Source organism: Canis aureus, chromosome 19 (genome assembly GCF_053574225.1).
Source record: "Canis aureus isolate CA01 chromosome 19, VMU_Caureus_v.1.0, whole genome shotgun sequence".
NCBI lineage: Eukaryota > Metazoa > Chordata > Mammalia > Carnivora > Canidae > Canis > Canis aureus.
In genome coordinates, this window is record NC_135629.1 from 46,197,442 (window position 1) to 46,212,614 (window position 15,173).

The 15,173-nt window shown below is 48.9% G+C and overlaps 1 protein-coding gene and 1 non-coding gene across 2 annotated transcripts; both read right to left on the bottom strand.

The window, feature by feature from the left end:
• Positions 1–1,614: 1,614 nt before the first annotated feature.
• On the bottom strand, positions 1,615–5,124 carry RPL18A (ribosomal protein L18a). The gene is made up of 5 exons (XM_077859435.1): positions 4,975–5,124; positions 3,524–3,703; positions 2,751–2,880; positions 1,993–2,102; positions 1,615–1,763 (listed from the first exon to the last, which is right to left on the bottom strand). The coding sequence occupies exons 1-5, from the start codon at positions 4,990–4,992 to the stop codon at positions 1,671–1,673; spliced, it is 531 nt and encodes a 176-aa protein (XP_077715561.1). The 5' UTR covers positions 4,993–5,124; the 3' UTR covers positions 1,615–1,670.
• On the bottom strand, positions 2,246–2,379 carry LOC144291320 (small nucleolar RNA SNORA68). The gene has a single exon (XR_013358620.1). It is a non-coding gene; the product is annotated as a small nucleolar RNA SNORA68 (small nucleolar RNA).
• Positions 5,125–15,173: the final 10,049 nt, after the last annotated feature.

The following is a 15,173-nucleotide window of genomic DNA, read 5'->3' on the forward strand; positions in this document are numbered from 1 at the left end:
CTGACATGGTTAAATGCTATCAGGAGAGTAAACTGGAGTGTCTACAGGGTGCTGGTGCAACAGATTTTGGCAAGGTCAAAATACAAAACTTGGGTCCGGCATTGCCAGACCTAGTTGTTTACCACCATCCTTACTCCTCGTGGTGTGTACAAACAAAGCAATAGTCACTGGCTGTCATAGCCCCTCTCTGGGCCCCCAAATTACTGAGCCTGTCCTGGGGCCAGGGAGTGATAAATGTGGTCCCTACCCTCTCAGATTCAATCTGGTGGGGCACAGAAAACCCACCAATTGTCACTCTTATATGCGTGTGACTTACAAACTTTAGGAGGCCCAGCCAGTGATGATATGGAACAGCCCAGGGAGAAGGCTCAGCGAGGTCAGGCACGGAGGTAGGGAGGAACCACTTCGGAGCAGTGGGCAAAGCAGCCAGTGAAGTCCAGGAAGCCTAGTACTCTGTCCTCAGATCTTTCCCTGTGACGATGGCTGCTGGCTGTGCCCAAGCTCTGCCTTGGGCACCTCTCCAAACACAGGTGGGGTATGAAGTGACCTAGTTTTCTGGAAACCACTGGGACTGTTCCTGCCAACTAGCCACCCCCACCCCCCCAGTGGGGGAAGGGAAGCTGTACCCTTGCCTGCAATACTGCAGGCCTGATTGCTGCCCTGGCCCCTACCCCACACTGCCTTTTTGTGCTCTGGCTTCTTGATCTATTCCATGGCTCTCTGGAAGAGAAGTCACATCTCTGACTGACCTTTGCCCCCCAGTGCCTACAGTTGACTCTCCCAAGTATCAAGTGAATAAATCTGCTGAGCCCCCTAACTTTCTGATGAAGACTCATTCAGCAGACCAGGGTTGCCCAAGTTCATGCACTGAGGACTGATGCTTCCCAAGATCTGTGCTCCTAGCTGTGCCTCAGCGTCCTGATTGAGGGGGTTCAGCCAGGGTGGGATTAGCTTCATGCCTGGAATTCCCTCGAGCCTCAAGTGGTTTCTTGGAAACAGAGACCCACAGTGAGACCTTGACCTTCTTGGGCAGGATCAGGGTGTCCTTCAAGGGGGCCCCACCTAGTGAAGGACAACAGCCATAGCACAGCAAGCTGTTGGTCCTCTCTGGCGCCCCCTCATGTCTGGCCTGAGTATCCTGGACTCAAAGACCAGGGTTCTGAACCTGGAGAGGAAAATCTGCATGTGGCATGAACCAACCCTATAATCCTGATTCCTTCCAGGCACCGGACTGCCCACATCTCACCAAAGACATGGTGGTTGTGGTATGGGAAGTCAAAGCTTGTTATCTAACAAGGAAGGACAGGTTTAGGGACCAAATCTTGTGGCCTGCAAGACAAAGATCACAGCAGAGAGCCACCTGATAGGGCGGAAAACCGGGCCCTCTGGCTCTAGGATCCTGCTAACAGCCCTGGGGAGCCAAGTAGGCAGGAGAGAGAGCATTTGGGGGTGTGTGGCCTCTGCCATTCTTGGAGGCTCCCATTCTGGAGAAACCAGGTGTCTGGGCCCCACTTCAAGAGAGGAGAAGCCCTCCCAGGGCAGAGAACTCACAGCTTGGCTGTGCCCTTTTGAGTTCTGCAGGGTGTACAAAGAAAACAAATGTGTCTGAGCGCCTTGGTTTTACCCGAGGAGTTTATTTGAGCAGACTTGGGCACCGGCAGGCTCTGCATCTAAAAGAAGGTGTTGGGCCTCTTGGTGGTGAAGCGTGGCTTGTGCTGACGACGCAAGACCCGATGGGGCAGTGGGAACTTGATCTTGGAGTCCTGTGGTAAGGAGAGGTGGGTGAGGGAGGTAAAAGCCTCTCAACCTTGTCTTCCAGGGCCACTGAAGTGTGGCCACCCCCCACTGGGCTCCTGCGTCAAACCCAGTCCCTCCCTGCAGCTCCCAAGGCTAGGGGACAGGGGAGCAGCTGGGCCAGCTCCATGTTCCAAGGGAATGTGTGTCATCCCCCTGCCCGCCCACCTTACCCAACAGGGCCCTCAGAGCACTCACGTGGAACTGCTTGACCGCTGGCCGGCGGCACTTGCTGGCTGCAATCTCCTCCACCTTCATGATCTGGATAGAGTGGGCCCGGGCACGGTGTCGGGCACCCATGTCTCGGTCTGCAGGGAGGGAGGCAGGGCAAATGTGTACCCCAACATCTGGGTATTCCTGAAACCTCCGATTGAGTGCTGGCCTAGAAGTACCCCAACTTAGGGACCAGGTGGTTATAACCTCTGACTCCAGCAGGTGCTGGCATTATCAGGGGTGTAGAACCTCCAAATTCACTTTGAGGAGCACAGCCACAGCCCCCCAAAGGCGACGAGATCCACTTTGCTGTTAGCACCTCTGTTTAAACCGCTGCTATGAGAAACAGCAGTTCTTGGGTTGAGGTGCTGGGGTCTGGGCCCTGGCAGGTTAACTTGTTCTATGTGTGCCTGGGGCCACTAGCACCAGATCCTGACTGACAGGGCCCGGGCTAGACTCTGGGTGGGAATTATGTCTACACAAGTCATCAACTCCACAGGTTCGCCTGCTGCCAGGTTCCAGAAAAAGATGTACCTGGAGCATCCTCTCTACTCTTGCTCCCTACACAAACACCTCCTCTGCATCCCCCATCACCACCCCCAGGACTCCCCGTCCTCCAATCCCAGAAGCCTCTTGCATTTGTCCTGCCTCAGTCTGGGGAAGAGGGGAGCGCAGGCCCAATGGGCTGCAGATGGCTGCAACAGGAGTCTAAGGAGGGACTGGGCACAGGCCCCATGGCTCACAGCACTGGGTGACGGCGCCTGCGGTGGTCAGATCCCGGTATTCCCGGTACATGTTGTGGGTGCCACTGCGTGAATCATAGCGCAGCCAGATGCCGAAGTTCTTCACCCGCAAGGGAGATTTCTCGAACACCTAGATGCCAAAGACAATAGCGGAGGCCAGGGTGGTGAGTGGGCTCCGACCCAGGTCCAACTCACTGATCCTGTGCCCTTGCTGTTCCCAAAGAAAGCCCAGCCCCAGGCCTCTCTTGCGTCTGTTTCCCAGTCCTTGAATCTGAGAGCATATGAAAGCAATCTGCTGTACTGGACAAACCCCATGGCAACAGCAGGGTGTACAGAACAGTCCAGGCTAGCATACTTCTCCCATGGAGACCATCAACTCAACTCCTCCCAAAACTACTCTCTCAGACCTATCTGGGCCAAAAAGCAGCTGCCACCCAGTGCAGCGTATGATATACAGAGTCCAGTGCCTATCACTGCAAATGTACCCAGGTGACAGCATCTCTCCGCACTTTATACGTGAGGCCCAGCGAAGGTGCTGGCCTCAACCAAAGTATCCAAGCATGCCAAGGCACAGCTTCCTGGGCCTTGGGCTCTCTCATTAGGAAAAAAAACAAGAGGTATCCATTACATTCCAAACTAGGGCTTAATTAGGGCATGTGAACAAGCCAGGGGTTATGAAATCTGCGAACTCTGTGGGGTGAGAAATGCCCCTCACAAGAAGGTATAAATCCACTCCAGCTCCCCCTAACCCCCCAGTCTCAGACATCCTGTACCTGTCCACAGTAGACAATTTCTCCAGAAGACTTCTTCATCTTCTTCAGTTGAGACACAAAGTACCAGAAGCGGGACTTGGCGACAACATGATTAGGTGCAAAGATTCGCATCCGATACAGGGGCGGAGTGCGACATTTAGGGGTGGGCAGACAGCGCCCTACCACCTTGTACTCTCGCAGCTGAAACAGAAACAGAGGTGAGGTGGGGCCTGACCCAGAGCCCTGCCACAACTGTGAAGATTCACCTTACTCCCTTCCCCAAGCCCAGGTGAGAACTGCATCCCCAAAGTGACAACAGGATGCCCCATCCCAGGGCATCCATGAGGAATCTGGGTGACTGGATCATGCCCCACCGTTCCAGACTTCCCAGAATAGGTACTGAGGGTGGGGAAGATGAACTAAGATGGCTAAGTATCCTCTGCCTGGACTCAGGAAAGCTGGGCAAGGCTGTCAATCTCACTGTCCTTCCCTTTCCATTTATATTCGTGAAAATAGCTGCAGTCTAGATCTGCAACCTCCTTTCTCCACACATCTTTGCAGCTCACATCTTCCCAAAGTCCTCTTTAGCTCTGGGACCCAAAGACAGTGACCAGCCTGGGATCTGACAGCCCACACCAGGCAGAACCAGGACAAGAACCCAGTTCCCTTCCCAGTCCTGCTGCTATGGGACCTGCAGCTGCCTCTGTATTCCCAGCAACAATAAAAATGGTTTGGATTTCCCAGTGGAAACTCTGTTTACACGGATGCAAAGACAAAAAAAATCCGCCAAGGCCAAACCCCGTGACATAGTGCCAAGAACCCATCTTTGTAACGGACTTGCCAACGTTTTATCAATATGAGAAAAAGCTAGCCCTAAATACCACCCGCTCAGGAACAGACCTATGCAGCTGGCCTCTTTCCCAGATGGAAACTGAGGCTGGGGAGCTGTACAGGGCCCGCCCTGTTTTCTCCCGAGGGCTTGCTCTTCCATCTCTGCACCACAGCGCCCTAGGATTTTACCCAGCACTTGCCACAGCCATAAGGCTCTCACTCCCCGTGTCAGCTCGAGTTTACAGTTTCCTTCTACCTTTTCACAGCCCCGCCAGTAGGAAAGAAATACTACTACGTCCTCCCACCATTCCACTTTGCAAACGGGAAAACCGAGGCTTGAAAACTCGAGGTCCCGTGACTAGAGCGTCCAAGCCGCGTAACCTGTCCCTTCCCCTGGAAAGGAGACCCGGCCTCCCCGGCCCCCGCGATTCCTCAGCGGGCCGGACCCACGGCACAAGCCTCCCCACGCGGTGCCCGCAATGGCCGCCATGTTGGCTTGCACCCGAGAGCGATGGCGCGCGAGGGCGCGGGACCCAGTCAAGAGTGTGCTTCCCCTACGCGACCTACACCGCTGGCCGGGGCCCCCGATTCGATCCGCACTGCACTCCCCGGCCCCCCAGCCCGCCGCGCGCTCGCCTTACCGTGCCCGAGGCCTTCATAGCGTACTCTCTGCTCTCGCCGCCACACCAAAAAGGAAGTAGATGTCCTCGCGCAGCCGCTCACCAAGACTTCGTTGCCGGAAGTCCCGCCTCCCACAAGCCGCACGCCCATTGGCTTCTCGATCCGACGCTCAGCAAGATGTGCTTTTTCATTGGCTCCAGATCCACCAACCTTCCACAGCCCCTCCTTCCTTCGCAGCAAGACTACAACTCACAGGAGGTAGCTCCATTAGCCCCTCCCTTTCCACCTTGGCCGTGGGGGAGCGTCGCATGAGGCATGCCGGGAATTGTAGGCACCCGGGGAGGTCTGGGTGGCAGAGAGTGCCACTCCCCGGGTATGGTCCTGTGTAGAATTTATTTCCTTACTGCTTTATACTGCACGAAGTGACTATTTCCTAGTGCACTGTTTTAATTCCTTTAATGATCTTTTGCTATGTATATTTAATATTTTTTCTTTTAAGATTTTATTTATTTTTATTATTTTTTAAAGATCTTATTTATTTATTCATGAGAGACAGAGAGAGAGGCAGAGACACAGGCAGAGGGAGAAGCAGGCTCCAAGCAGGGATCCCGATGTGGGGCTCGATCCCGGGACTCCAGGATCACGTCCTGGGCCAAAGGCAGGCGCCAAACCACTGAGCCACCCAGGGATCCCAAGATTTTATTTTTTAAGTAACCTCGGCACCCAAGGCTGGTTTGAACTCACAACCTGAAGGTCGAGTCCCGTGCTCCACCCACATACCTTAATTTTAATGAGATTTGGAAATGTCACTTCTATATAGATTATTTCCTCTTTCTCCTTTTGTCTCATTATTGTTGCTATTGTGCTATTATTCTTATACGTATTACATCCATATATGTTACAAACATAACGATACATTGTTATAATTGTTACTTAAAGTTGTACAGCTGTTAAAGAATCTGAGAAAATAGAAGAGGACAAGTATGTATTTATAGAGTTTGTTACATTAATTTTCTCCGTTTGCATTTCTGGTTCTAGTCACTTGATTTTGTGGATTAGCGTTACTAGCGGGTGTCATTTCCTTATTCCTATGCTTCGCTCACCTGCTTTGTACTATTGTCAAATGTATTATGTTTTGAATGTTATAGAGAGCTGATGACACAATTATTTTTTAAATATTTTATTTATTTATTTATTTATTTATTTATTTATTTATTTATTTATTTTATTTGTTTATTTGTCAGAGAGAGAGAGAGCACAAGCAGGGGGAGAAACAGGCAGAGGGAGAAGCAGGCTCTCTGCTGAGCAGGGATCCCAATGGGATGCTGGATCTGAGGACCCCGGGATCATGACTTGGCCGAAGGCAGATGCTTAACCAACTGAGTCACCCAGGCATCCCTCGATGACGCAATATATATATATAAGATATGTATTTTAAGATTTTATTTATTTATTCATGAGAGACTCAGAGAGAGGCAGAGACACAGGCAGAGGGAGAAGCAGGCTCTATGCAGGGAGCCTGAGGTGGGACTAGATCCTCAAACTCCAGGATCACTCCTGGGCCAAAGGCAGATGCTCAACCGCTGAGCCACCCAGGCGTCCCAAGTAATATATATTTTCATACAACTGCTTTTTTAAATCAGCTAAGTGACCACAAAAATGCATTTGTGCTGCTTTTTATAATTACAGAATGGTCTTTTTTGTGGTCTTTTCATTTTTTTGTGTGTGTGTTAGGATTAACATCTAGGGTCCTTTTTTAAAAAGATTTTATTTATTTATTCAGTGAGAGAGAGAGTGAGGCAAAGACGCAGGCAGAGGGAGAAGCAGGCATCATACAGAGAGCCTGACGTGGGACTCGATCCAGGGTCTCCAGGATCACACCCTGGGCTGCAGGTGGCACTAAACCGCTGAGCCACCAGAACTGCCCTCTAGGATCTTTTCTAACTTCAGTCTTGAGCCAAACATGAGCAGGAAATAGGCAGTGCCTTCTTGGTGGATATTGAGGTCTTGAAAAATCGGGAAATTGGAGGGAGAGGAGCATGGGGGACGAAGTGTAGTCAGGGAACTAGGCAGCCTCCTCCAGGCTCTGGCCCCTTCCCTGGGCAGACGCTGCTGCGAGTGTCCACGGGGTGGCAGCAGAACTCTTGCCTTGCCTGCAGGGCTGAGGCCAAGTGCCAGGAGCTGGTGTGGGTGGGGCCAGCACAGGTTCGTATCCCACAGAGCATTATCTCTCTGGGCCTCAGTTTCCCCATCCATCAGATGAGGCTAGTAATAGTCCCCAGCTCCTGGGGTTATGAGATTTAAATATTTGGTGTCTAGGGTGACAGAGGCCCTAGCCCTGGGGCTGTGTGGCTATGGCAGGGCTGGCTCTGGGCCTCAGTTTCCCCAGGCTGCAGCCAGGAAATGGGAGAGTAGAAAGAGGTCCTGGAAAACGAGAGCAGGCCTGCGGCGCAAATGAAGCAAATGGAGTGCTGGGAGGGCCAGAGAGGAGCCAGAGGAGGGGTTGCGGGGAGGTACAGGGTGAGGGAAGAAAGGGCCCCAAGCCCCGCCGCAGCCTTGGAGTCTGGTGCTTGTATCTCCAAGGCCCCGGGTCAGGGTGACCCTAGCAGCTGGAGCAGAAGGAGGAACCCCGGAGGTGAGAGGCGGGTGTGTGTTGTCTAAAGTTTGTTAAGAAGATAGTTTTTTTTTTTCCTTTTTGGCTCTGCTTGGAGAGCGCTGCCCTGGCCCCTGCCACGCCTCCCATCCTCCTACCTGCCCCCTCCCTCCCAGGTACTCCCTCCTGGCTGCCCCTGCCCAACCTGGGTCAAGTGGGGAGCCCAACTAGGCCAGCTGGTTCGGGCTTGGTGTCCCTTGGCCTGTCACCACCATTCAGGCCCAGCCGAGTTCCTGTCCTCCCAGTCTTTGTTCTTCCGTTGGACCTGGACGGTGCCCGACCTTAATCCAGGATCCTCGGCCATACCCAGCCTCACCCCAGCTTGGATCACCACCGTGGTGGTCACAGCCTGAGCTGCCCCCATCCGGCTTCCTACCTTCCTGGTTCCAGGCTACCAGCACCTCCATCTTTCCAGGACTCCATGCAGTGACCCAAGATTCTGCTCCTGTCCCTTTGTCCCACAATTGCCCCCAATCCACTCATTCCCCTGGACTCCAGTTGCTGCAAGGCCCCCAGGCCCTGGCCTTCTGCCCCTAATTGTCCCTGCTCCTGACTCTCCTAAGGCTCTCCTTCCCAATTCTATCATTCATTCATTCAAGTACCTCTAGGTGCCAGACACTGGAGGTCACCGCAGTGATCAGGATAACCAAATACTCCAGGCTTGCAAGACATCCTAATACTCCAGGCTTGCAAGACATCCTAATGGGAGAAATGGACAAAAACAAGATAAATAAGGGGCACCTGGGGGGCTCAGTCGGTTTAGCATCTGCCTTCCACCCAGGTCATGATCCCAGGGTCCTGGGATAGAGCCCCAACCTGCCTCTCTCTGCTCGGTGGGGAGCCTACTTCTCCCTCTCTCTCTGCCTGCAGCTCCCCCTGCTTATGCTCTTGCATGTGGGTGCTCTTTCTCTGTCAAACAAATAAATAACATCTTTAAAAAAAGAAAAACAGAAGATAAATAAGAATAGGCACCACAGCAGTGTGATGTGTACTGGGGAGAAAAATAAACAAGCAGGGGTGTCTCTTTAGGCTCCATGCAACTATTGTCATCCACCCCCAGCCAGGGGCCAGGTCCTATTTCCCTTTTCTCAGCCTAACTGGAAGAGGATCCTGGAGCATTGTGAGTAGGGAAAACACAACAATCTGGAGGCTCTTCTATCCTGTCAGTGGGCCCTCCTGAGCCGGTTTCCCCCCTGTATGGGGGGAATCACAGTCCATACCTCTGAGGCTGGTGCAGGGATTAAATGAATTGCTCTGTGTGCAAAGCTATAGTGCACTGGTGAGCACTCCATGTGTTTGCTCTTCTCATGATCAATTTAATTGCTTTGGTTCACGGTCAACTCCTGAACAGCAGTTCTACTCATTCCTATTTCCTCTCCCGTCCCATGTGCTTACATACATTCCCTTTTTTGAGTAAACACTTACCTTTAAATGCTATTAACAAATAGAAAGCTCAACAGGCATGAAAAGGTGACTGGCAACTATCTCCCTCTTTTGTCTACCGTAGCTCCCCAGTGGCCACCACGGGAACGAGTTCTATAATTCTGTTTATGTTTCCCCAGCAAAGGGTCTCCGCATCCTCATCATCTCTTTCTATGCAAACCAGAGGGTCTTCCCACACTGTCAGCATTGTGCCGCCTTGTTCTTTTGCACAGTTGCATAATATTCAGTGGTGAGAATGGCCAGAGTTTATACTGCAAATCCCCTGTGGCTGGACCTTTAGGTCATTTCCAGCTGGTTGCTGTTACAGAGAGCCCTGTGATGAATCCGTAGCCCTGTACAGGTATCACTCCCACGAGGCTGATTTGCTGGAAGGAGCCTTGCTGGGGCCAAGGGCATTTTCTCCTGCTTTTGCCTGATTCCTTCCATCGGGCTGGGCCATTTCCACTCCTGATGGCACTCATGAGAATCGGTGCAGAACCCTGGGATAATACACTGAAGTCTTACATTTTTATCTGTGTCCGTCTAACAGGTGGGAAACAGCCCCATGTTATTCCTTCCTGGCCCCACCCTTTCAACTTTGTTATTTATTTTATTTATTTATTTTTGTTTTTTAAAGATTTATTTATTTATTCATGAGAGACAGAGAGAGGCAGAGACACAGGCAGAGGGAGAAGCAGGCTCCATGCCGGAAGCCCGACGGGGGACTCGATCCCTGGTCTCCAGGGTCACGCCCTGGGCTGAAGGCGGCGCTAAACTGCTGAGCCACCCGGGCTGCCCTCAACTTTGTTTTTTAAAAAGATTTTATTTATTTGAGAGAGAGCAAGATTGAGCACGAGCAGGGGCAAAAGACAGAAGGAGAGGGAGAAGTAGGCTCCCTGCTGAGCAGGGACTCCAGTGTGGGACTGGATCCCAGGACCCCAGAATCATGACCTGAGTGAGCCAAAGGCAGACGCTCAACCAACTGAGCCACCCAGGCGCTCCCCTTCTCAACCTTTTTAAGTGTAATTGGAGTACACTAAATCGCACATAAGTGAAGTGGGCGCCTTGTGCAGTTTTGACAAGTATGTGAATCTAGGAAACCATAGCCACAGTCAGGATGATGAACACCCAACATACCCCCGCCAGTGTCCTGCACCCCTTCACAAGTGCCTTCTTCTCTGCACTTTCATTGCCAGGCTATCTGATCTGCTTTCTACCACTAAGAATAGTTCGCATGTTCCAGAATGTTATACATAAGCTTTGTGCTTGGCCTCTTTCACTCAGCATGATGATTCTGAAATTTTTCCAAGTTGTTGCCTGTATCAGTAGTTGATTACCTTTTGTTTCCTTTGAGAGAGAGAGAGAGAGAGTGTGTGTGTGTGTGAGAGAGAGAAGGAGCACACATGTGGGGGGGGCAGAGGGAGAGGAGGAGAGAATTTCAAGCAGCCTCCATACTCAGTGCTAGCTTGATGCCAGGCTCCATCTCAGGCCCCTGAGGTCATGACCTGATCCAAAATAAAAACTTGGACACTTAACTGACTGAGCCACCCAGCCCTCTTCCCTTTTTTTTTTTTTTTTTTTAACCAAGTTGTATTCCACTGTATGGCTGGGCCACAGGTTGTTCATCTACTCACCTGGATGAACATCTGGGTTGTTTTCAATTTAAAACTGTCACAAATAAAGCTGGCGTGAATGTCCATTTAGAAGCCCTTGTATAGACGTAGGCTTTAATTCCTCTAAGTACTTAGGAAAAGAAAGGCTGGATCCTATGGTAAATGTATGTTTAACTTTCAGAAACTCCTAAACTATTCACCACAGTGGCTGCACCATTTTGCATTGCCACCAGCAGCACTTGTCAACACTTGTTATTGCCTGTCTTTTTAATTTTGCCCAACCTACTGGGCATAAAGGGCTATCTCACGTTGGTGTAGATCTGTGCTTACCTCATGGCTAAGGATTCTGTGTATCTTTTCATGTGCTTCTTGGCCATTCATATATCTTCTTTGGTGAAGTATTTACTCATATCTGTTGCCCATGTTATTACTATTATTTTTTAAAAAGATTTTATTTATTCATGAGAAACAAAGAGAGAGAAGCAGAGACTTAGGCAGAGGGAGAAGCCGGCTCCATGCAGGGAGCCTGATGTGGGACTTGATCCCGGGTCTCCAGGATCAGGCCCTGGGCTGAAGGCAGTGCCAAACTGCTGAGCCACCGGGCTGCCTGTATTGTTGAATTGTAAGGATTATTTAACACACATATTATAAGTATGTTCTCCTGATCTGGATCTTCCTTTCTGTTTTCTCAGTGCTTTCTTGGAGGAGTAGAACTTTTTTTTTTTTTTTTGAAGATTTTATTTATTTATTCATGAGAGACACAGAGAGAGGCAGAGACATAGGCAGAGGGAGAAGCAGGCTTCCTGTGGGGAACCCGATGTGGGACTCGATCCTGGAACCCCAGGATCATGTTCCAAGCCAAAGACAGACGCTCAACGGTGGATCCTCCCAGGCGTCCCAGAGCAAAACTTTCAAATTTTGATTTACCCTAATTTATCATTTTTTTCCAGGTAAGAAAACATTGCCTACCACAAGTTTGTTAAGATTTCCCCCTATGTTTTTTTTTCCCCTAGAAGTCTTATAGCTTTAGTTTTACACTCAAATCCATAATCAATTTTGAGTTAATTTTGTATATGGTGTGAGGAAAGGGTCAAAGTTGTTTTCTGCATGATGTCCAGTTGTTCTAACACCATTTGTTGAAAAGACCTTCCTTTTGTCCATTTAATTGGCTTAGTATCTGTGTTAAAAACCAATTGGCTGTACTTATATGGGTATGTTATCTATTCTGTTTTATTTTTTTTTAATTTATTTTATTTATTTATGATAGGCACACAGTGAGAGAGAGAGGCAGAGACATAGGCAGAGGGAGAAGCAGGCTCCATGCACCAGGAGCCCGATGTGGGATTCAATCCCGGGTCTCCAGGATCACGCCCTGGGCCAAAGGCAGGCGCCAAACCACTGCGCCACCCAGGGATCCCCTATTCTGTTTTATTGATCTACATGTGTATCTTTTCACCAATGCCAAATTGTCTTGATTACTGTGGCTCTGTAATAAGCCTGAAAATCAGGTAGAGTAAGTCCTGTGACTTTCCTTTTTAAAAAATGAGTTGGGGGTGGGGCACCTGGGTGGCTCAGTTGGTTAAAGCATCTGCCTTAACCAAAAAAAGCATGAGCTTTTGGTTAAAGTTCAGGTCATGATCCCAGGGTCCTGGGATCGAGTCTCCTGTTGGGCTCCCTACTCAAAAGGGAGCTTTCTTCTCCCTCTCCCTCTGTCTACTGCTCTCTTGCTGTGCTCTCTGTCAAATAAATAAATAAAACCTTAAAAAAGGAAGTACCCCTAGATATTTAAAATTTTTTGGTACTGCTGCAAATGGGATTTTTAAAAATTTTTCATTTTCCAATTATTGGCTATTATATAAGAATATATAGTATATAAAAATTCAATTGAGTTGTTTTTTTTTCAATTGAGTTTTGTATATTAATTTTTTTACCTGTGAATTTTTTTTTTAAGATTTTATTTATTTATTCATGAGAGACACAGAGAGAGAGGCAGAGACACAGGCAGAGGGAGAAGCAGGCTCCATGCAGGGAGCCCAATGTAGGATCTGATCCCGGGTCTCCAGGATCACACCCTGGGCTGAAGGCAGGCTCCAAACTGCTGAGCCACCTGGGGATCCCTGAGAACTTGTTAAATAACTGTATTAGTTCTAGTCGTCATCATAGATATAAATAATCATATCATCAAGGAGGAAGTTTTACTTCCTCCTTTCTAGTCTTTATACTTTTATTTATTTTTCTAGCCTCATTGTAATGACTATGACCTCCAGAGGAATGTTGAATAGAAGTGGTAAAAATGGACATCCTTGTCTTCTTTCCAATCTCAGGAGGAAACGATTCAGTCTTTCACATTAAGTAAAATATTACCTATAGCATTTTTGGAGATGGTTCTTACCAGTTTGAGGACATTCTCATTTACACCTACTTTGCTAAAAGTTTTGATGAATAGGTGTAGAATTTTGTCAGGTCTTTTCTGTATCCATTGAAATGGTCATATAATTTCACTATGCTTTAAATTTGTGTTTCTCAAAAATAAAATAAAATAAATTTGTGTTTCTCCTGAGTGAGGCTGAGCATCTTTTTGTTTTTTTAAGATTTTTTTTTTAAAGTAAATTTTTATTTATTTATGATAGTTACAGAGAGAGAGAGAGAGAGAGAGAGAGAGGCAGAGACACAGGCAGAGGGAGAAGCAGGCTCCATGCGCCGGGAGCCCGATGTGGGATTCGATCCCGGGTCTGCAGGATCGCGCCCCGGGCCAAAGGCAGGCGCCAAACCGCTGCGCCACCCAGGGATCCCTGTTTTTTTAAGATTTTTAAAAAGATTTTATTTATTTATTCATGAGAGACACAGAAAGAGAGAGAGAGAGGCAGAGACACAAGAAGAGGGAGAAGCAGACCCCATGCAGGAGGCCCGATGTGGGACTGGATCCCGGGACTCCAGGATCATGCCCTGGGCCAAAGGCAGGCGCTAAAGCACTGAGCCACCCAGGTGTCCCATATTTTAAGATTTTTTTGAATTTATTTATTCATGAGAGACACAGAGGCAGAGACCCAGGCAGAGGGAGAAGCAAGCTCCTTGAGGGGAGCCCTATGTAGAACTTGATCTCAAGATCCCAGGATCACAACCTGAGCCAAAGGCAGACACTCAACCACTGAGCCACCTAGGTGCCCCTGTGGGTTTTTTGTTTTGTTTTGTTTTGTTTTGTTTGTTTTGTTTTAGGATTTATTTATTTGGGCAGCCCGGGTGGCTTAGCAGTTTAGCGCTGCCTTGAGCCCAGGTCGTGATCCTGGAGACCCGGGATCAAGTCCCACATCGGGCTCCCTGCATGGAGCCTGCTTCTCCCTCTGCCTGGGTCTCTGCCTCTGTGTGTGTGTGTGTGTGTGTGTGTGTGTGTGTGTGTGTGTCTATGAATAAATAAATAAAATCTAAAAAAAAAACAGATTTATTTATTTATTTGGAGGGGGGGAAGGAGAGAGAATCCAAGCAGACTCCATGCTGAGTATGGAGCCTGACACAGGGCTTGATCTCACAACCCTGAGATCATGACCTGAACTGAAATTAAGAGTCCAACCCTTAACTGACTTTGCCACCCAGGTGCCCCTCTTTTTCTGGGTTTAAGAATGATTTGCATTTCATTTTCTGTGACTTCTGGGTTCATATCCTGCTAAGTTAATGGGATTTTTTTACTGTTTTCTAGGAGGTGCTTGTGTAATAAAGATACTTGATCCACGATATGAGTTCACATTTGTTTCTAGTTTCATTTGTTTATTCTTTGACTGCATTTTGGGCTTTTTGCCAGCAGAAAATTTGGGATATTTACATCACTAAAGTTTCCAATTTGTCCTTGAGCAAATTTTCTGGGCTCTACCTCCCTGAAACTTCCTGATGGAGCCTTCACATACTCCTCTCTGGAGCTGAGGGTGTCACCTTTGTCCTAACCCTGTTCCCTTCCTGTTCGTTCTCGAAATACCACAGTCACTATCACACTAGAGTTGTCAGGAGCCTAGAAAGTCATTGTCCTTCCTGAGGGCTGAGCCTCCATCTCAGGGCCAGGGATGGGAGTACCTTTCATTCTTCTCTGCTGAAGCCACCCAGGAAGTAAAAGAAAAATACTACAGCAAAGTCTCCATGCAGCATTTCCTGCCACTAGTCTGCTGTATCTCCCATTGCACCAAGGTCACACTCATATTTCTCCCTCCACCCACAAGGCCTCACTGATGCTTCTAATCAAGTCCCTGACACCCTGCCCTTCTCAGAAACACTGTGATCTGATCCAGTCACCTAACCTTCACCTGGGCTCTTCCCTCTGCATGAACACTTCACACCTCCAGATCACTCTTTGGCTAATCTTACTTGTCCTTGGATTTCAGTATAATCAGTCATTTCCTCCAGGAAGACTCAGGGAACTCTTCTAGCAGCCTGGCCCCGAGGGCCACTAAAACAATTAATTATTGGGTTTGTTTGTTTTTTAAGATTTTATTTATTTATTTGGGAGAGAGAAAGCAAGAGAGAGTGAGCACTAGCCAGGTGAGGA

Bases quoted from the DNA above. Each gene is read 5' to 3' on its own strand.
- RPL18A (XM_077859435.1), bottom strand. The intron at 2,103-2,750 runs GTGAGCCATGGG...CCCTCCCTGCAG, and splicing joins AGGCGCCGTCACCCAGTGCT to ACCGAGACATGGGTGCCCGA. The intron at 1,764-1,992 runs GTGAGTGCTCTG...TCCTTACCACAG, and splicing joins CAGCGGTCAAGCAGTTCCAC to GACTCCAAGATCAAGTTCCC.